Here is a 21,752-nt window from a genome sequence, read left to right as displayed (position 1 = left end):
CTTCCTATCCATTATATAAGTCATGAACCAGATAGTAAGGAATTTTGGCAGCTGTCAAATGCTTGTTTTCCTATGTAACACAATGAAATTGTTCTCTAAGTGGTGAAACAGGTGTGATATTTTTCCAGTCTCACCTTCCTTATTTAGGCAGCAAGCAAACTAGAAACTACCAGCTAGGAAATAAGTCTTGGAACATCATCTTGAGGAATATTAACTAATATGAATAAGCAACTGGGCTTAGCTTTCCATAGATACACATGCATACAACACACAAAAATTAAAAAAAAAATTGTATTTAGCTACTTGAAGGCAAGCCCTGATACAAGCATATTTACCACTGGGAAGTAAAAACATTCAAGTCAATTAATCTTTATTCAGGGTAAAATTAAGTGCACAATAGTGAGATAGGAACACTAAATATTTGTCATTATTTGTCAAGACACCAAAGGTAATACTTCAATCTATTTACCAAATTTAATATCACTCTTAAGATTTAGCATTTATAAGCCTATTGTTGAGGTATATTGAGAACAATTTTCTAAAAATACCATAATGGAGTCTACTAAAACTATATTTTTGAAGTCGAAGTGATCCATTGTATAGTTAACTACATATTGATGTTTAATTTAAAAACAGAAAAGAACTCTTAGAAACCTTTTTTTTTAACATTACTTGACATCACACAGAAGCGCTACCCCACGCAGTACCCAATGCTCCGGAGGCTGAAGGGTTTTAAGATCCACAGCAGCAATGTAATTCATATCTGTTCGAATGGTCTTTTTGTAGACTGGACATGAATACAGACGTGGGTCTTTTGAAGCTGAAAAGACAGGAGAGAGAAAAAAACAATGAAACTAGGTTGAAAAACCAGGGCTCTAAGGGACTGTGCATAAGGCAAATGTAAAATTGAATCAAAATTCAATAGCACAGAGTTCTCCATCACCACCGAAGAAAACTCTTACTTGACTCTCATGCTGTTCGCTACTGCATTACTGACAGCTGAAGGCCACATATGGCTTGAAATTCCTGTAGGTTTATTTAACACCAGCACCTAGGAACTGGATGTAGCAAGAAATGTAAACGGCCACTCTCGCGTGATTAGTGTTATTAGTTCAATCTGACCACTGAATATTACTTTTAAACAATATATTACTAAATGTGTCAAAATAAAAAATGCCCTATTTTGAACAACCTATTTTGAAATGCATTTGGTATTTCCGAGTATAAATTGTCAACTTCTTCAATGTAGAATTAGAACAGTAGTCTAGTCATGCTTAATACTTCAGTATTCACTACTTAGCGTCTTGGCTGCTTTCACAGTGATCGTGCCTCTTATAAAAGACCAACTACACAAAATCCAGGCAAAACAGCATGTAAGCAAGCTTTGCCTTTGGAGGTGGAATGCTTTTCAACAGAAATTTCCAATTTTACACTCAACAATGGATACTCTTATCCTATTTAAATCCTTATTCAGCAGCATTTCCTATTTTATACACACACAAAAAAACCCCCATGAACCTAAATTATACATTTTCACAAAACAGCACTCTCTTTCAGACCCTTAAGTTTCCTTTCCATTCTTGCAGTCCTTTTCTGTCTCAAGGACAAAATATCTTCCACCACCTCACTCCACCTCTTTCTTGCTTCTGTTAGCTCAAACATAGCCTTGTCCAGAAAAAAAATGCATTTTTATAAATACACACATTGCATATATAACATGTTATCTATAAATACCTTATATAAGATATACATGGGGTTTTATATATATGTGTTGTGTATACATATATAAGTTTTATATTTATATAAATTGCATTAGGTTTAGGGATGTGGGAAAGAGGCTATTTGGGTTTAGGTTACTGAGGCTACAGAGTTTATGTATATAAATGTTGATCTTCTCAATCCAGGACACATATTGTCAATGGAAGACTAAATGCAAGCATGTTCATCAAAGCAGGCAGAGAGCAGCTCATTTGTAACTGGTTTAAAAAGCTATTAACACCATTAAGACCAGAAGGCAGAGACCTATCCAAATATTAGGATAAAAAGCACCTATTATCAAGGAAGGCTGAAAGCTCATTTTATATGGAACACTGGGAAGTTTCCCCTGTTGAAAAAGATTCAGTATGTATACAATGAACAGAGACAGCCCCATGAAAAGCCCAAAAGGCTTCCATGCTGTTCAATAAAAATTTACACTGTATTCTCTCAAAATAACATCCTTTACAATACAGTTACTTACTGTTATTCTCTGCATATATCCTTATAACCGGCATCATCTCGAAGAGCACCTTGGGCTTAGATTCAGTCAGCCTCATGTTTCTTCTGTCCCAACCAGCTCCTTCCAAATACAGCCCATACACATAGACACCTTCCAAAGGAGGGCTTGTGATATCATCCTTCATCCATTTTGTGACCTCATTGCACAGCACTACACTGTCAAGAGCCCAGCCTTTGTTAGCCCTTGTTATTTCCTGCCCAAAACAGACAAAAGTATGGAGGTTACATTTTCACATGTGCACAGAGCCATTTTTTCCAAGCATTTATTATAAACGTATTTGTGTGGTCACTGGAACAGGTTGCCCAGAGAGGTGGTGGAGGCCCCATCCCTGGAGACATTCAAGGCCAGGCTCGATGAGGCTCTGAGCAACCTGATCTAGTTACAGATGTCCCTGCTCACTGCAGGGAGGTTGGACTAGATGACCTTTAAAGGTCCCTTCCAACCCAACACATTCTACGATTCTATGAACTTATCTTCATCAGTACCAAAAAAATTAACTTTTTATGATATCCATGTTTGCAGCAGTTTGACTTCTCTCTAAGCTAGTGATGGCATGGTACTTAAAGAAAGTTTTCAGTACTTTATCAACTACATTTGATTTTCACTCTTTCTGTTATACACAATCTCTTAAGACGATACCAAGTAACACAATCACTGAATGCCAGTGGTAACTGGCTCTTGCAAATACAAAAATTCCACAGCTTTCATGAGATGAGAAAACATTAACTGCATATGCTAAGTAAAACAGTTCCAATAACAAAAACAAAATGCATAATATGCTGCATATTTTCTGGGGTTATCTCCCTTTTCCTGTACCTATAATCTTCATTAACTGTATTCTTAATAATGTGTAAGAGCTCACTCAGCTCCAAAGCTACATAAAGAGACTGCAAAAAACACAGAGAACACTTGGAGACAGACACGATTAAGATTCAACACATACTTCAAATTTAGTCAGTTAGTTAGTGCACTAGAAAACACTCCTTTATCTTGCCCAATCCCTTACTGTTCCATGCCATTAAGTTGTGCCAGACATAAGTTTTATCCCGGTCTTGTAAATGTTTCCCAAGATCTTTGTTTGAAGTAATCTGAATTAATGTTTATCCCATACTGCAGTTAATTAGCTGCTTTAAAAGAGCAGAAGGCTTATAGTTCAATGATCATTCAGGCTCTTTAGCTCTCATTTCTATTTGTTCCACCACATAGCAAAGCCCAGAAAGTCACTTTGGTTTTCACTTGGGACACTAAGTTGTTATGTACCCACTTTCTCATTTTTAGGGAACTGTCGTGGTTTAGTCCTAGGTGGCAACAAAGAACCACACGGTCTTCTCCCTTACTCCCCCCCAAGCAGTGGGATAGGGGGAGAATCAGAAGAAGAAGGCATAACTCATGGGTTGAGATAAAGGCAGTTTAACAGAAGGAATTTAACAGTGAAGGAAAGAGGAAAACAACAATAACACTGGTAGAGGAATGTACAAACCATGATTAAAGTAGCACCACTCACCAACCAGAACCTGAACCCCAGCCCACTCCCAAGAGGTGATTTCTGCCCCCTCCCCAGCCAGTTCCCTGCTATATACTGGGCATGGTGTCACATGGTACCAAATATCAGTTTGCCTGCTTTGGGTCAGTCAAACAGGCTGTGTCCCATCCCAGCTTCTTGTAAAAAATAACCTTATGCCCACCAGAACCAGGACAGGAACCAGAAAAGTTCTATAGATTCCAGCTGTTTCAGATCCCGCTACTGAACCCTTTCCACAAGCTTGGGTCCAAAAGAAAATCAAGACAGCTTAGGACTGTTTACTCAAAAGAAATACCTTGTTATATAATTCCAAGGCTATATGCCTGCAATTTTAGTAGAAGCAGGTCAACAATTGGAACTTCAGTTTGGCAGCCAAAATTACATTACCCAGACCTCAAAGCAAGACGGGAGATTTTCCTTCTCTGCAAATCTTCATTCTCTCCTCCAAACATTAGTTTTTTTTTTCTGAGGACCCATTGGATTCTCACCTAAGTATTCTTTACCAATTTTACAGATTCGCAACAATTACCGTTTCCAATGCGTCCCCTTATGTCAAAAACCAAAGGTATTTATTGCCTCCTTTTAAAGTAAAAAGTAGCTCACTTGTCAAAGGCAACTAACGTGCTGAGCAACCAACAAAATCACCAAGTCAACAGACACACATACATTAACAAATACATTGCACTTCATATTTAGTACGCATTAATAAAGGAAACTCTTTCCCACTTCAAGAAGAGAGACTGCATCAGCTACTGAACTGGAGAAGTGCAATTTAAGACTAATTCTGAATAGCTGTTCTGGCAATTCAGCCAGGTAAGTACTGAACACAGACCAAAAGGGAGGGAAAAATGCGAAATAAATTCATGGGCTTAACACCTCTTCTCAGGGATATCTCAATGGTAACATGAGATGTTCCTTCTCCAGTCTACCTTAATAATGTTGTAACATAACCCCTAGATACTTGGGGCTTGGTCAAAGTACGAAATATATTTTAAAACATTAGTGGTTGATATACTGAAAAAGTATGTGCAGAAGAAGAATGCTTCACTCAGGAAATGTTAGAGAGTTATGCAGTCATGCATCTTCCCTGCTGACATGATGCAGCCGTAATTCAGCCTTCATCACACAATATTATTATTTCTTTTAAAGGATATCAAAGAATAATCAGAGTGAAACTTTAAACATGATTTACCTGCCTCACTGCAGTTAAAAATCCTTGAGGATTAAAAAACCCTGTCATCCAGAAGCAGTTTGGTCGGCTTTCAAAAATCCAATTGTAAAACTGGTGGTTTCTTTCTAGTAGCTCAGTAAACCAGAAACCAAGTGTACTGGAAGCCCAAGATGCCTGAAAATAGTAAACAGTGTGTTCGGTTTTTAATTTTATTCAATAGTTTTAAAACATCATATTCGTGTCAAAGTAATTCCTCATAAGGTAGTAAACAACATAGTATTAGCAAAGCATATTTAAAGCTCATTTTTCATATCTTAACTTTAAACCTAATAGATAAATGTTGCATCCCACAGAAACTTGAAGCAAATTCTTTCTCTGTTCAAATTCATGCCTACCATTCCATATAGACATGCTTAATGGTCCTTATGGTAACTGTCCATTTTATGATGTTTTTGAAAATTTAGTTAGCTATGTAAACTAGAAAGAAATATTGTATACTAGTCTTTCAAGGTCAATGCATCGAGATAACAGGATTTCTGCCAATACTATTCTGCTTTATCTGAAAAAAAAAAAAAAAAAAAACCAAAACAAAACCTAAGGAAAATTGAGCTTGAACTGGGAAGATTTATGATGATTTTTCTCTTTGAATGGTTGTATCATACCTGTGCTGTAAAACATCTGCTTTGGTCTAGGTTTTATACTATGAAAACACTTTGCCAATACAAACAAAACAACAAAATACCAAAAAACCCTCCCCATTTTAATTTTCCATCAGCTGCCATTAACAGCTCTGGTTGTTCCTGAAAACAATTACTAAGGGGAGAGGCTGAGAGAGGTGGGATTGTTTAGCCTGGAGGAGAAAAGGCTGGGAGGAGATATTATGAATGTTTATACCTCATGTGTTGAGACTGGAAGAAGATGGAGCCAAATCGTTGTCAGTGATAGGAGGAGAGGCAATGAGCACAAGACAAAATGTGGGAAATTCCATTTAAGGGTTTTTTTGGTTGGTTGATTGGTGGTTGTTTATTTTTTACTGTGAGAGTGATCAAACACTGGAACAGGTTGCCTAGAGAGGTTGTGGACTCTTGATTCTGGAGAGTCCTGTGAAACCTGCTCTAACCCCACTTTTGAAAGCAGGGTCAATTAAACTAGACTATCTCCAGAGGTCCCTTCCAGACTCTACTATTCTGTGATTCTATGACTACAAATCTTAATCTTAAAGAATAGCAATAGTGTAGTCCACTAGTGTGGGTGCTATTTTTTACAATCCATCATCATTTTAAATTATTCTCTTCTCTCTAGCTTTTTATCCTGCCAATATGCAACAGGCTGTTAAAATGGGAAATACCTGCACCTCCCACATTCATTTCTATTTTTATAAATGAAAGAGGGCTTGTTTTGACTGTGTTTATTTTAGCCCAAAATCTACTCCAGCAGTTGCACAGTCCTCGTTAACACTTGTGTTTGAAAAAAGTATTTACTGTATATCTAGTAGTTTAATCTAGCTCTACAGAAAACTTTTTCTTTTTTTTTTTTTCTTACAAAACAAGTGTTGTACACCTACTTTTTTCCAGCTAGCAGGAATCCTTCCATCATACATGCAGTCTAAAGCATCCCTCAGGTTTTCACTCATAACGATTGTCCCATCAATGGCAAGTTTTAGATCAGTCAGAGTGCTCCTCACTAAGGAAATAACTCTCTGCATTTGTTCAATCTCCTGTCGCAAAAATATGTTCATAGGCTGAAAAGGTCCCATGTTCTTTAGCTTCTCTTTTACCTGTAGGTAGAACACCAAAGTTCCTTCAACAGAAGTAAAAAGAAAGATGGCTTTATGTCAAGGTTAGGCGACAATACAGTTTTTAAGACATAATACTTTTATTTAGGAAGTTAAATGGCCAGTTTGGCATCTTCCGTGAATCCTCTGTAAAATAGAAACATAGGATTTGTTCCAACAGTAATCTACGATGCTGAGACTGGCTATGTTTTTAGTCTAACTCACGATTTAGTCTGTATGTCATTCTATGAGCTAACATCATTTAAACAGCATGTAGGCCATACCCAGTTTCAAGAATTGCAGCTTTAATTCCAACAGACAGTTCCCAAAGTTCGCTTTGCACAAACCTACCAAGAGTGATTGCCCCAGCCATTTTTTGCCTCAGCATAATAGCTCTACTCATCAGTAATGCCAGGGAACTACCACAATGCCAGGCAGCCTTGTATTCTAGTAAGACTTGCTGATATATTTTTAATCAAAAGTGTAAAGTTAACAACTTAACAACAACTGTATGGACATAACTAGAAATACTGTAGTCAGTATGGTCCTATTGGGAGATAGGTGAAAAAGTTATATATAGTAGGTATTGAATCCTAGATGGGGTAACACCCCTGGTTCTTAGCAATATGCACATGCTTTCTAAGTTTATCAGTACTTTGCTACACAAAAAGAATTTTAAATAGTTTTCACCATGTTAAAAAGTTTAGTGCTCCAGATTCACTTTTATTAATACAAACTAAATTTCAATTTGTTATTACTGATCAGAGCTGATCTACCCAAACAGAGCTCTTGTAAATTTAACATGGCTAACTGTACCTATGACACTATATATGTCTTTATTAATCCACGTATCTATTCCTGGAGATGTTAAGTAGAATTTGAAGAAGAGTTGTACTAACAACTACAAGGAGATTTAGCCCACCACTAAAGCAGTACCCTTCCAGGAAACTCAACATATTGCAATATTTTGCAGATCTCAGGCACCTGGTTCAGCCTTTTGGAAAGTAATAAAGCTCAGGCTTCTAGAAAGACAGTAGACGAGAAACTTCATCAAGTGCAAAGTTTTGGAAGACTGCTAGACAATCAGTACTCCAAAAGCAGACACATTAGTTCATCTTTTCAGACAAAATATATTATCATAATTATGCCATTTGAAGGAAAATTATGTAATACAAAAATGGGTTATGGAAAACATAACACATATAAGACATGAGTACCTGAAGAGAATCTATACTCATAAGCAAATCCCACATAAGGGAAACTTATTTCTGTGTAAAAACAGAAAAGGGTGTTAGATTGTACAAGTCTCCTTACTCCTTCTCATAGCTCAGCATCCTGACAGGAGAAATTTGGCATAATTTTGAATTTTGGCAATTCATAAGCCACCTAGTCTTGTATTAGGTCCTTGTGCTAACCTCCATTAAAGAGTAAGCAAAATGGCAGAAGGATAAGAGATTTCACTCTCCTCAAGGAGGACATGGCAGGCAAATTATCTAATTAATAAAACATTTTACTGCCTAGATGAGCAGGTGGATATTTTGGGAATCTGTTAAAGTATAAACACGGGTCTCAACTTCTTTTTGATGATACATTGGGGTGGTTCACATCCATTTCATAACCAAAGTGTTGTAAATGCTTTATTACTGACATAACTCGTCTAACTTGCTTTTAAGCTTTTGCAAATACAATGAAACACAGAAGTTCAGCTTCCCCTGATATAAGAAATACAGGAACCTTCATTATTTTACAAGCATTTTTCTCTCATTTATTTGAAGCTCATAACCAGCCTCACCTGGGAAGAACTATAGCGTCAGTATCCTAAAACTCTGTGGCTCTAAAGGATAACTAAGAATTATGGAGAGACCCTGAAATAACACAAATTTTCCAAACACTCAATTAAACTGTAGTCTCCAGGATGGGGACACAGAATACAGTTGATTGGAGTGTCCATGTATCTAGTCATCAGTAAATGTTTTCTAACTGTAAGAAAACCCTCTCACCTTGAGAGTCATTCTGTCTTCAACATAAACAGAAGGAAAGTTGCTATTTCAGAAAAAAAATGGCTGCAAGGCAGCAGGTGTCCATTACGAATATAATTACAGGGGCTATTATGTGTTAATATGGATCCTGAGATACTAACACTAGGCTTCAATCAATTAAATCTATCACTTGACAAGCTCTTCAGCGTTCACTTTGCTGAGGAAGAAAGCAACCTAAAAATATCTTCAGGATGTAAGCTGAATCCCAAATACGTATGTTAAAGCTGTAATACTTCTAGAAACATGAATACACTTGCAACACAACCTCAGTTCTCTACAGTGTCAACAACCTTGGTCAGAAGCTGATGATCCTACTTCCCCCATAGTGCAAATGACAACTTAAGCATTAAGTGGTTTCATATTTTGAAAAAGCTCTCACAAAAGCACTTCACTGCACATTTAGTGACTTCATTATAAATGTTAAGAGTCTGGTCAGACTTCTTCAAAATATGTTTCTGAAGTATCACCTGTATGAATGAATTCAGATATGCTTTTAGAAAATCTAGTATCATTATTTTTTTTTTAATCCACACAAAACAAGATGGAACAAATGTTTTTCACAGAATTTCATTAACTCACTTCAAATGGTACATAATCAGCAGGAAGCTTTTCCAGCATATCATCAGCCAGTCTGGCTACAACTGCCTCTCGGGTTTCACCTCCTCCACCAGAGCTATCTTTAGGCTGAATGCTGAGGATGATATCCAATACATCTTTGGAAAGTTTACTTTGGTAAGTGATATCCGCATTAGGGTGCAAACCAAACACCTCTGGTGTGTCGTAAGCAGGAAGACTCTACATAGTAAAATATAAAAAGAGTACAACTGGAGATGGATTTATAGGCTAATTATTAAAAAAAAATAAAAATAAAAACAACCAACAACACACACAACAAAACCAAATATCAAACACACAAAAACCCCAACCTTACATTGGAAAGTAAGAGTCTGGATCTCTTCAAACAGTCTTAGGGCAAATAACTTGCTGTGATCTGTTTTCATGTCACAGCCCAAATCACACCGATGTTAACAACAAATTCAGTTTTAACCTCCATACACTATTTCAATAGTCAGCTTTTACTTTCATATATCTACACTTCTGATTTCTGTGAGGTTCTACCAAATGTCTGGACTCCATTCTTTGCCCTCTTCAATAACTCTATGCCTTCAGGTATGTCCCTCAAGCAAATCACATGCAAAAGATTTCTGTCACGACAATGATAAAATTGATGACACAATTAGTTGTCACTAGTAGATATAGAGATTGTTAGAAAGCAATAAAGAATCTCTAAATAAAAGACAAAATGCAGGTATTCAGAAGAAAAGACAAAATATAAGGATTCAGAAACTTGTGAGAAACAAATAAACTGGGGGTTTTTTTGTGTTGAAAAGCTTTCGTTTACCAACCTGTATGTACTGAAGGTATTGCTCCAGCATAGTACATTTGGGTATGCTGTATCCTTTGTAGAAGCTGAATTCCTGACTGAATGTATTTTCACTGAACCAAACCTTTACAAAGGTGTTCATGAGTCTTTTGTCATAGTCATCTGTCACACGGCCACCATACTGGATCTCACCTATCATGTAACAAACAGTACTCCAGGAGATCCCCTAAAACCAAGCAGAAAGCACTGACTTTAGCTAATACTCTTCTCACCTATTTACATCTCCCTTATTAAGAACAGCTGATATACCAAGTCCTGCATCTCTGTCCCTTTTGGAAGAAAGTTATTTTCTTACTACTCTTTTTTCCTACAACCCTGCATTCCCAGAACACCTTCAAGGATTTCTCAAAGTAGAATTCATTGACAACTAATTCAATTCAAGAGGCTATTCTAGCATCTGGGCAAGAAGGATACAGCTCCTTTCCAATCATGCCTTCAACTTCACTTAAAATGCCAATCACAAAGTGATCGGCCACAGACCTCTATATGACAACTGACCATATGAAAGTGAGGAATGCAAGAGAAATTCTTACATAGTCATTTAAAGCCACTTTCAATTTCTTTATGCTGCCAAGATAATTTGGAGGAGCCAAATATTATTTTTATTCAAAACAGGTTTTAAAAAAAGAGTATTTTAAATACAGTGGTCCATTTTTAACAATCTGACTTAATTAGCATTGAAAAGAAGGTATATACTTCTAAGGTTTACATTTCTGAAGTTTTCAGGGGAGACGGCTGGGAGGGATTTTCTTTTTTTATGTACAGTTTAAAATAGAAATTTAACATGCACAGAATCAAAAATCTAATTTAAGCCTGCTGCTGTATAGAAATGTATACTTGGAATGTTGAATGTTTGTGGAAAGAAACAAAAGAATAATTTAAAATCATGTTTCTATTTTGGCTATTGGGAACCATGTATATCCATCACCCTAATCCACCTTTCCCATAAAAACATTAATTACCTTCTTAGCATCCATGCTATCCAAGTGGTTTTGAATGAACTGCACAGTAGCATTGAAATCAGCTTGATTAAACTCATAGGGTATATTCCAACCCAGAGATCCAAACTTGCGTCTTTCTTGAACAGTGGAGTGTAGAAAGGCTACAGCATATAACATTGGTTTCCATTGTACCATGTCACTGACATCTAGTAAATCCTGGCTGACACCTATTGATTGTAAATGGGCTTTATAAGAAACACAGTATTTTTCAAAACTACTTCAAATCAGTGCTAAAACATCACTCCTAGAGATATTCAGTTGGCTCTCTGACTCTCCAAAGAGTAAATTATTGTCCTACTAAGTGTTCTATGCTGGAGACAGTTTATAGCATGTTATTAAGTTGCTCACATTAAAAGTATAAAGTTCAGGGCCGGGGGGGGGGGGAGAACTAAAACCCAAAACAAAACACAATTTACTAGTAGCTGAATTCACATTAAGTTGCTTTCTGCACAGACTCATTGACCTTTATTTTATGCAAAGTAAAGAGCACTTAATAGTCAAAGATTAACATGTCATTTTTTGGCCGAAAGACTCAAGAAGATTAAAAATTTAAACACTTTGAACTGAGATATCAGAAGCCACCATTTGAGCAAAGAAAAAACATTTCCTGTTTTGCTGTCCAATTAGATCTGGCAACAGAACTTCAGCAGATCTTCTCTTCCTTTTAACGTTCAGAACTTCTAGCTCAAACCAAGGATCAAGATGTGTCCTGGCATCATTATGATCAGCTCCCCATAGTAGCTCACAGCTACTATCAGTGGCTACAATGTGACCACATGATAACACCGGAGAGTCCAAAAATGAGTGAAATTCAATTTTAAGTCATTGTTACTGTAGCACTCACCACTATAAGTTCTCTTTAGTCCAGCTCTGAGCCCTTGTGGTGGTTCATAGGTAAACTTAATAGACATTTGAAGAAGAGTGATGGGGAACTGTTTGTGAATGTCAGTTGTCATCCACAGTCGAAAGCTTTCATGGACAGTCTCTGTCTCCGTTACAGTGTCCATCAATTCATCCAAAAAGTCAAGTCCAAGGTGGCAGTTTTGCAGAAGTGCCCAACCTCCCTTGTTTAACACAACAGAATATAAAGTTATGAACGTGGTTTATAAAGTGAAATCACTAAAAATCACTCTTTGTTTATGCTGTAGCTTAGGAACAAAGCCAACGCATCTAAGCTATAGCAAAATATAGCATGTTTAAGTGTTTATCAGAGCTGTTAAAGGAAGAAACCCTCCACAGTCAATTTTGCACCACTGGCTCACCAAATAAAAACCAAGGCCTTAATCATTTGATTTCATGTACATTTCATGTACAGAGACCAGAATCCATAGTAATGGTACACATGCAATTGACAAAGTATTTTTTCTCCAAAAGAGAGATCATGTGAGCTAAGCTGCAGGCTGTTCTTTCTGGAGGCATTGCTAGCTTGTTTGGTTTTATCCTTCTAAATAAGTGGTCCTTACTTGTCCAATGTGGTCTTCTCAAGTAGTCCCTACCTTTTCCATTTCAGTACATTTAAAACCTATCTGGACATGACTATGATAAACACTAACAAATCTCGACTTATATAAGGTAGCTCAGAAGTAGCTCCCATAGAGCAAGCTGCTAAACCTTATTCCTCACAAGGGTCACAGGCTTGGAAAATAACCAAATATAACTTAATTAATCTGTTGCTATCCATCAATAGATATCAAAGTTCCTCATATGAATTACCATACTTCATATAGACACCTCACATAACTCTTCATTAAGAGGGTATGTGAGACAGTGAGGGAAAGTAGCTGCAAGGAGCTCTTCCTCCCTATCTTTTGAATAAGTATCTTCTCATCTGACCTGCTAATTAGCTCTTAATGTGAAGTTGTCAAACATGAATCTGGCAAAACTCAGAGGAAAACTGGTTATACAGACAGGGAAGAAGCTCATAACACAGGAGTGCAAGTTTAATCTGTTCACATCAGTAGGTATAGCAGTACTACCACCTGATGGACAAAGCATGCTAAATCAGAACATCTCAGCTTTTGTTTCTCATACAGGAAATTTTATTCTTTAATTCTTCCATGTTTCACTTGTAAAATGCCTGTTCTATCAGATGGTCCATCCCAATTCAAAATCCAGACTACAGCAATAGCAAAATATTTTGCTATGCAGACTTGTTTTTCTCAAGGTTATGTAACTCAGTAGCATATTTGGAATTAATCCTCTTCATTTAACAAAATATGCTTGTATTACTAAAAATACAAAACTGAAAAAATGCTGTGAAATGCTTGCTGAAGAATATTTAATATTCATGCAATCCAACCAATCAATTCAGCTGTGTTCATCAGCAAACAACCTACAACACAAAAACTCCATTTCATATGGAAAAACTGATTTCTGCACAGTATCAAAAAGCTTGTTATGGCAAATTAAATGACTGGGAAAAGACAGTTCTGTTGCTTAGGACACTTATTTATACAAATATAACTTCTCACATCAGCATTAAATACCCACTAAACAACTTTACTTCATAACAGATTTTCATTCCTAAGTGTTTAATACAGGCACAATATAAATTCAGGTTTTTGTCTCTTACATGAGCCATTGTCTGCTGTAGAAGTTTACGAGCATGGATTTCTTGCCCTTGGCCCATGGAAACATAACGTGTCTCTATCTTCAGTCTTTTTCCCAAAGCAATAATTGAGTCTGTAGGATCAGAGCCCATGGAAAGAAAGCAAATGAGAGGAGTACGTGGATCTGAGTCTTCCCATGTCTTCTCCAAGTCCAAGATGACTCCCTCTGCGTATTTCTCCCCCATAGTGTCAATGATGTATTTTCTTGCCTGTATTAAAAAGTGTATATTTAACCTGTGATGTAATAATTAAATAGTGTTTTCTTCCCAGTATAAATACAACCAATAAGTAAACTGAAGAGAAAAGGCTGCTATAAATTTAGATCAGAAATACAAATATGCAACAAAAGTATTTTACATGTTAGCATATCATACTGTCTTTGAAAGTGTTATTTCTTACAACCTTATAAGATCAGTTAAAACTTTTAAAATAATTATTCTATTACATATATATGTATGTATTGTTCTATAATATCTATAATTACAGTATAATAAAAATTATAACCTTACTAAACTTCTAGAAAGGTTTTAATGATTTAAAGATGGTATCTCCTTTAGATTCTCCTAACCTTAAAATTTAGCTTTCCTTTCCAAATACTAGAGAAAAAAGGAGGAAAGAATCGAAGATACGTTTGAAAGGTGTTAGGTCTTTCCCACCTCCATGTTTAAACAAATGGTGAATTAATGGTAGCAATGATGAAAATAACTGTCACCAAGTAGAAGATCCAGAGGAACAAGTGAATATCATCTCTGTTATTCCTTATTTATTTTTGTCAAAAATTGTTAGATTATTGTTCTTTTTTACTAATAAAAACAAAAGGCGCTTTCAAACAGTCTGAGATGAACTTTCTTGTATTCTTTCCCATTACATTGCTTTTGTCTTAGACCACTCTTCCCCTTAATACCTCTGGGTTACTTCTCAGAGACAAAAGATATTCAGCATTTAGCATGTGATAAACTATCAGCTTTCATAAAACCATCGTAAGATGAAAATGTATCTTGCCCCCACTCACAGAAGTGAGGAACTAATTTTGCATGATCTGTTTCAGACACATAGCACGCATCCGAGGGAATCATTATATAGTACCATTTAACCATCTATTGACTGCAGTTACACCAATAATTGCTGACACTTTCTCTGAATCCAGTCACAATGTCTAAAGGTTTGCATCCACAAAATTAATATGACGCTTTTAGTGATGCATTCTGACTTCCGTAAATTGCCAACCATTTCTCTGAAACTGTCAGCAATTGCGTAATTTTTGATTTTTTACTCTGGAGAAGAACATGAAGATTAAAAACAGGCTCCTAGAAGCTGAATTTTCTTAAAAATATGTCTAATCATTTAATGAACTTTAATTTTATATTTCTCTCCTTTCTAAATAGATGGCTTTAAATTAAAAATTTTGAACAGACCTTAGTATAGATTTTTCTAATTCTTCCATGCAAGAAATGGTTCCTCAATTAAATCATTTTCATACTTGGTTTTCTCTCAGACAACTGAGCTCGTGAGAAGATTTTACTTCAGCCTAACACAAAGACACTTCTACATTTCCAGTGAGTAATATCAGCAAGGACAGTAAAAAACACCTTCTGAACCGATAAAGCAGGAATGGATAAACACATAGATTTCCAGAAGAAATCCTATCTCCATAGTAAAATCACTGGGTAATATTCGTTCAATATATTGGAATAATTTTGCTAACACTGCCCTTGCAACAACTGCACAAATTGTCAGAAAAGAACTTCAGAAAATACAATGTAAAGGTCCGTTACAAACAGGAGTTTAGCATTAAATAAAAAAAAGTACTGAACTGCAATACTGTAAATATTACTCTAATGACAGTTAAATAGACTACGTTAGCTATATAAATGTACCTGAGCTATGGTCCTGTCAGGACACCATGATCTGATAAGAAGAAGATGTCTGAAGCAGTCCAGGGATTGACCATAGCCACTCGGAACCAGCTCTTCTTCAGGATTCTCACTATCAAACCAGATTTTCCACTGTTTTTCTGCTTTGGAAATCTGCAGTTATACCAGCAAAGGAGTAACTCTCACTAAACAGACAAGTTACATTTCAATTGCCACTAGGTCACAAACTTTTAATGAGGGTCAGAGACATGTAATCCATACACAGGCATTTGTTTAGCAATGTTAGTATACAGATTTAATAAGGTTTTGTAAAAAAGAGAAGATAAGCTTTCAGATTTTAATTACAGAATGCAACAATGCCCTTAAGTATTCACATTCTGAAAAAAATGAGCTATTACTCAGTATTTTTCAGGAATAATGGCAGAGCAAGGTCAGAACACAGATAGCTAGGCTCAGAAATAGCTTTGAGAACACTAGGTACGTATGTACTCCCCACAGGACTCTACTCCCCACAGGACTCTACTCACATACACCAAATGCTATTCGCTTATTCCATTAGCTACCATAAACTTAGCGTCCATTAAGACTATTCATACAAGTGCTGAATTTACTGAACACCCTTTCCCTAACTCTTACTCCATGTAATCAGAGAAATATCAGAACAAGCATAATAAAACATAGTATAAGAAAGCACAACAGGGATGCAAGTAAATCTAAAAACAGGAAGAAGATTCAAGTTGCGTTATGTGAATTGGATAACAGCAAGTATCCCAATATGAAAGTATTATAATTATATAGCATGTGAAGTGTTCTGCCTTCTTCTTATTTTCCTATGGGTTTTATCAATACAGGTTGCTAAGCAGTCAGGGCCACAACTTTGGCTATCTGCTATCAGTTTCATTCTGTTCTATAAAATAAAGCAGTTTCCCCACCACATGTCTTGATTACTACCAGACCATTTCGGTCAAACAAAAAAATTAATTTTTAAAAGCTCTTACTTACTTGATCAAGAATATCTGAAAATTGTTTAAGCTTACTGAGCTCCACCAAGTTCAGCCAAGTCATATCCAGAATCCATTTAGCTGGCTTAGGAGGACAAACGTTAAGGTCTAGGGAAGCACCACCTACAAGAAATTAGGAATTAGTTATAATTAGAACTGTTGGAGACACCCAAAAGACAGGAGAAAAAAAAAAGATCTATTTAGAAAACGTAAACTAGATACTGTAAGACTATTTCACATGACTGTCTTCCCATTCTGGAGAAAGACTACTTAATAACTAAGGATGGTCACAAAGAAATTTGTGAGTTAGGTAACTGTCGTGGTTTAGCCTCAGATGGCAACAAAGAACCACGTGCCGCTCGCACGTGCCTTCCTAATAGAGGAAGGATCGTAAGAAAAGGCAAGACTCGTGGGTTGGGACAAAGGCAGTTTAACAGAACAGCAGAGGGAACAGGCAAACAACAACAATAACAACACGGATAGGGGAATATACAAACGCGATTACGGAACCGCCGCTCCCCACCGCTCGCCGACCGACCGGCCCCGGGACGCCCCAGCCCGCTTTTAAGCAGCAACTTCCTGCCCCCTCCCCCGGCAGCTCAGGGTGGGCGTGGCTCACATGGCATGGAATACCAGGGAAAATTAACCCTATCCCCACCGGAACCAGGACAGTAACATGCAAAATTTATTTTCAAATCTTAACTTTTCATCTTACTTTAAAACATATTTTTTTAAGATCCATAACAGATTCCCATTGCAAGCTAAATCTATTTTCTACTATAAAAGAACAAGCTTGAGTTTACAGAGAAAAAAAAGAAGCTTAATTTCAATATTGTTTTCTTTGATTTTTTTATTGTAGTAGATAACATAATAACTTTGCCAATATGTACTTTTGCCTTCCTTGGAATTCAACTGAAACTAAAATAAAGAAAACACAAAATAAAAAGAAAACACAAGCCATGAGAATCCAGATTTTTAATCATGAGGTTGCAGGGTTTTTCTACCTTATAAAGTCGTGCCATCTTTGATGAAGCAGAGTTTGTAGTTTGGTTAGTTTATATTAAATTTTTTTTATGAGGTACCTAAACTTAATCTTTGTTAACCAGTTTCTCTTTTGAGGATTTACTATTTGTTAGTGCAATGTGCCTGGAAATAAATGCTTGTTGGGAAAAGATATTCTGAAGATTCAACATGCAAAAATTAACAGTTATATTCCATACATAAATGTTGCCTGGAAAAAGTATCTTTTAAAGGTAATACAAAATGATACAACTAATACAATACTCTGTGGGAAAGTAACAGAAGATCAGCGAGGAGGACTGTTAACATGCTCAAGTGACTCACACCTGGGGTGTCGGAAAACACACATCAGACGAATCACTGTTTAGTCTTACATGCTCAACAAGTAGAACATCTGCACCTAGATAACACAGGCCTGTGATGGACTCAGAGGCACCTTATCAAACATGCCTGAGATTCCTGCTCAGCTGTCGGAGAAGATCAAAGCACAGTGGAAAACTATGCCTGCTTGAATCCCTGATATACAGGCGAGAACAGCAGGTTTGAACTCACGCTCTCTCGCTCGCTAGCAAGGACTTGCTCGCTAGCAAGGACTCTCTCTAGCAAGGACCGAGCTCTGCAGTGCCTGTGTTCCCACTTATGTGCCTCTGCCCAGATGTTGCTTTCAGTAATTCCCCAATTCGTGAAGTATTGAGATTAAATTTACTCTTTGCGTTTCATCCGTGGTTTTGTGGTTGTCCCTGCATCCTGCCTGTGTCAGCTCACACAGACTCCAAGCTTTCAAGTGAAGATACACAGTGCCTGCACGCAGTTAAGACTAAGGCCATGAACTTGTCACATCCAGCTAAGAGTTCAATATTCTTTTAAACTGTTAGCATCGCTTTCTGTTCCTATTTGCTTGCTCGTCCTCCTGCAGTTACCAAATAAACTAAAAGATATTTAGTATAATAATTTTTCTAAGTCAAACACATATCTGGTGGTATCTGAGCAGCAGACATAAACACCAACTGAAAAGATACTTAACAATTTTCCTTTTTAATTCTCACAATTTTCAATGCTATATTTATCAATATTCAGTGTGCTGATTATAAATTAGAACTACCATACAATGTTGTCTGTCACCACAACAGAATGATAAGCATGTATTCTTTCAATTGACTGGCTTCTCAAGTGCAAAAGGAAGCAGCAGGCTGGCTAGGAGATATAACCACAGCTCACAAATTTTCTACAATAATATACGTGCTCTACTTAAAATTTTTCCATAGTTCCAACCTTTAATAAGTGTCAGAAATTCTTCATGCTTCACTCTGTTTCTTTGTATATCAATTTTCAGTGTAAGTAATAATGTGAAAAGAAATTTGTGCTCCTCATAGAGTCCTCGGGCAGCATACTTGAACACTTCATATGTCATATGTTCGATAATATTAGTAACCCTCTTGCTAGTTATAGGGCTCTTTGTAGACCTGTTGGAAGAAAGGTCTGCAGTTGAATGTCAATTTGCATAGCATTATTAAAGCGAATACTATGTAAAAGACACTATGTAAAAGACAAAAAGCTTTCAAAACACAAAAAAATAATAGATCACAAATACAGTATATTAGACAGCAAGCGAGCAACAAATTTCAGATTGAAGGAGCAACAAAAAAAAAAAAACCTCCTTCCTAATCAAGCCTTTCTGCATAGCTGAAGATCAACACAGTATAATGGTTTTTAATTAACTAATGCCTAATTTTTAAGGACTGTAAGTATATTTGAAGGTTTTTTACCTTAGTAACTAACAGACAAAGGCTTATGGGTATTTAAACTGACAATTTCTGTCAAGACTGTAACAAGCAAAACACTTCTTCCTGACATTAGTTTACAACAAATCTTTACTGTACTACAATCACCTCCACAACTGGATAAATACAAATGATATTTATTGTTAGCTAAATTACCTGGCAAGGGAGCGATCAAAAAGCCCCAAAAACTGCCGAAGTGAAGTCTGATACATCACATTGACCATGCTCATCTCAGTAATAAGGAAATATAAGATGCTACCTCGAGTTGCAACTAAAGCACAGGAAACAAGACTTTGTTCAAAGTAGAAATGCAGAGCAGAAAACTTTAATTCATACAATAAGTACAGTGAGTTTGACACTAATGATGACTGAAGATCCTTGAGTTGCTCCATTCTTTACTGGCCAGAAAAATAATTAAAAAGTGAATTTAATCCTCATTTATACATTGGCCAAAAAAAAAATACCTTCACTGTAATTAATGCATACTATATAAAACCCAGTTTGCAAATATGAGCATATTTGGAGTGCATCTGGTTGGTATACTGCAATATTCAGATCATCAGCAGAATATAAAAAAAGATGGTTTGAAGTACTGTTTGAGTATCCAAACAAATTTCTCTTTATAGACTTTTACAGGAGTCATATAAAAGCTAAATGAACTATATTCAGTTAGCTTACCCAGCACTGATTTACCTTACTTTCAGCAGTCATTTAGTTTTAAATACAAAGGTTTTACAAAATCTGCAATGATTTCTGATACACTAACTGTGCCATTTTACACATTTCCTAAAATGCAGATATAATACTTAATTTCAGAGAGCTTACTTTTTTCACATGTTTTCACCTGTCAGTTAAAAGCTAAGAGACTCACGAAATGTGTTGACTATAATAACTTAAGGATCTATGACAGGATAAATGAAGTGTTCATCCAAGCAGACGCAAAAAGCATTTACATTATATTGGCCCCCTAAAAGAATGTCAACGTGTTGAAATTAAACATACAGTTAGCCAAATACCCTAATGACTGGTCTCATTTACAGTCCATAAAAAGAGCCCTCCCAAGTTTCTTATCCAGTAGACTAGATGGACATGTACACTTGGATATACAGCAATGAGAAGTCCAGGGAGGGAATAGATTATTCCATTTTATAAATTCTACATGAAGCATAACATTGACTATTTTGTCCACCATAGCTCAATATGACATTTCCTAGATACATTTTACTTACAGGAAAACACAGATCCCTCCCACCCATTATGGTCTTCCTGATCTCATACTACCATTTCTCTTTCTCTAAGTATTGCTGTTTTAACTGTACGATCCAGTCATTTGTCTTTCATTACTACCTTCACTCACCAGGTCTGTACTCTTCACGGGCTGAGTTGATCTGTACTTCAGTTTCAGCAGAAGTTTGCAGTTTCTGTGTTACCTCCTCAGCAGTCTTCTTAGTGTTACTCAATACAATTATTAAACTCTCATCATCTGCCAGAGAACCCTTAGTGCTTGTAAGTCGGAACAAAAGGTTATCTTCTAGGTCTTTAATCCTCCTTCTGTTCATGGTCACATCTTCAATAAGATCTGTTCTTTCTTTCTCTAATTCCTGTTGGAACACACAGTAATATTTGGAAAACAGAAGAGTAATCAAAAATAAAATAAAATAAAACATGGTATTTAGTTTTAGAAGTACTGATCCTACCAAAATAGCGTAGGTCAAGAGTAACTGCACTAATTTGGGGAAAGAATTCCAGTGGTAATTCTGACAGCACATCTACTGACAGGTTTCTGAACCTGCCGTATTAGTGTACATTAGCAAATTATTTCAACAAATACAATGGAGCATGCCTTAATAGAATTAGAAATTCAGAATATTAATTCTTTTTCTTTTCTTTCTGTTTCAGACAAAGTGCAAACACCTTTCCAGGCACAGGATTTTATTTCACTCCATCTGATGCCATCCTCATACATGCTCTGTTCTCCAATCACTGTATTGAAAAATATAGCCTCAGTAACAATGAGGATCCTTAGTCAATGAATCAAGCATCAAATATTTCAAGAAGTGCAGCTAAAAACGCTCCATCAAACAGGGATAACTTCAGTCTCTCATTGAAATGCTTCATTGATTAAGAAAAGAAAACATATAGAACTCAAATTGAGTTGCTTCACTAGAAGTATTTATTTGATTACTTTTAGTAATACAAGCTGGGTGGTTTATATACCTACTTTGTTTTCCAGTGGTC

At 36.3% G+C, this 21,752-nt stretch overlaps 1 protein-coding gene across 1 annotated transcript in view; it reads right to left on the bottom strand.

The window, feature by feature from the left end:
• Nucleotides 1–353: 353 nt before the first annotated feature.
• DNAH5 (dynein axonemal heavy chain 5) overlaps nt 354–21,752 on the bottom strand; it is a 152,298-nt gene continuing 130,899 nt past the window's right edge. Inside the window, exons 66-79 of the mRNA XM_063324079.1 lie at nt 20,872–21,115; nt 19,671–19,785; nt 19,006–19,196; nt 16,715–16,836; nt 15,716–15,865; nt 13,802–14,047; nt 12,074–12,293; nt 11,191–11,396; nt 10,191–10,394; nt 9,364–9,579; nt 6,536–6,748; nt 4,993–5,145; nt 2,240–2,471; nt 354–820 (exon numbers count right to left, since the gene is read on the bottom strand). Of these exons, the coding sequence (XP_063180149.1) occupies nt 669–820; nt 2,240–2,471; nt 4,993–5,145; nt 6,536–6,748; nt 9,364–9,579; nt 10,191–10,394; nt 11,191–11,396; nt 12,074–12,293; nt 13,802–14,047; nt 15,716–15,865; nt 16,715–16,836; nt 19,006–19,196; nt 19,671–19,785; nt 20,872–21,115 (2,664 nt within the window). The 3' untranslated portion in view covers nt 354–668. The remainder of the gene's footprint in view (nt 821–2,239; nt 2,472–4,992; nt 5,146–6,535; nt 6,749–9,363; nt 9,580–10,190; nt 10,395–11,190; nt 11,397–12,073; nt 12,294–13,801; nt 14,048–15,715; nt 15,866–16,714; nt 16,837–19,005; nt 19,197–19,670; nt 19,786–20,871; nt 21,116–21,752) is intronic.

This window comes from Chroicocephalus ridibundus, chromosome 2 (assembly GCF_963924245.1).
Source record: "Chroicocephalus ridibundus chromosome 2, bChrRid1.1, whole genome shotgun sequence".
In the NCBI taxonomy this organism is placed as follows: Eukaryota; Metazoa; Chordata; class Aves; order Charadriiformes; family Laridae; genus Chroicocephalus; species Chroicocephalus ridibundus.
This window is presented reverse-complemented; position numbering and strand designations above follow the sequence as displayed.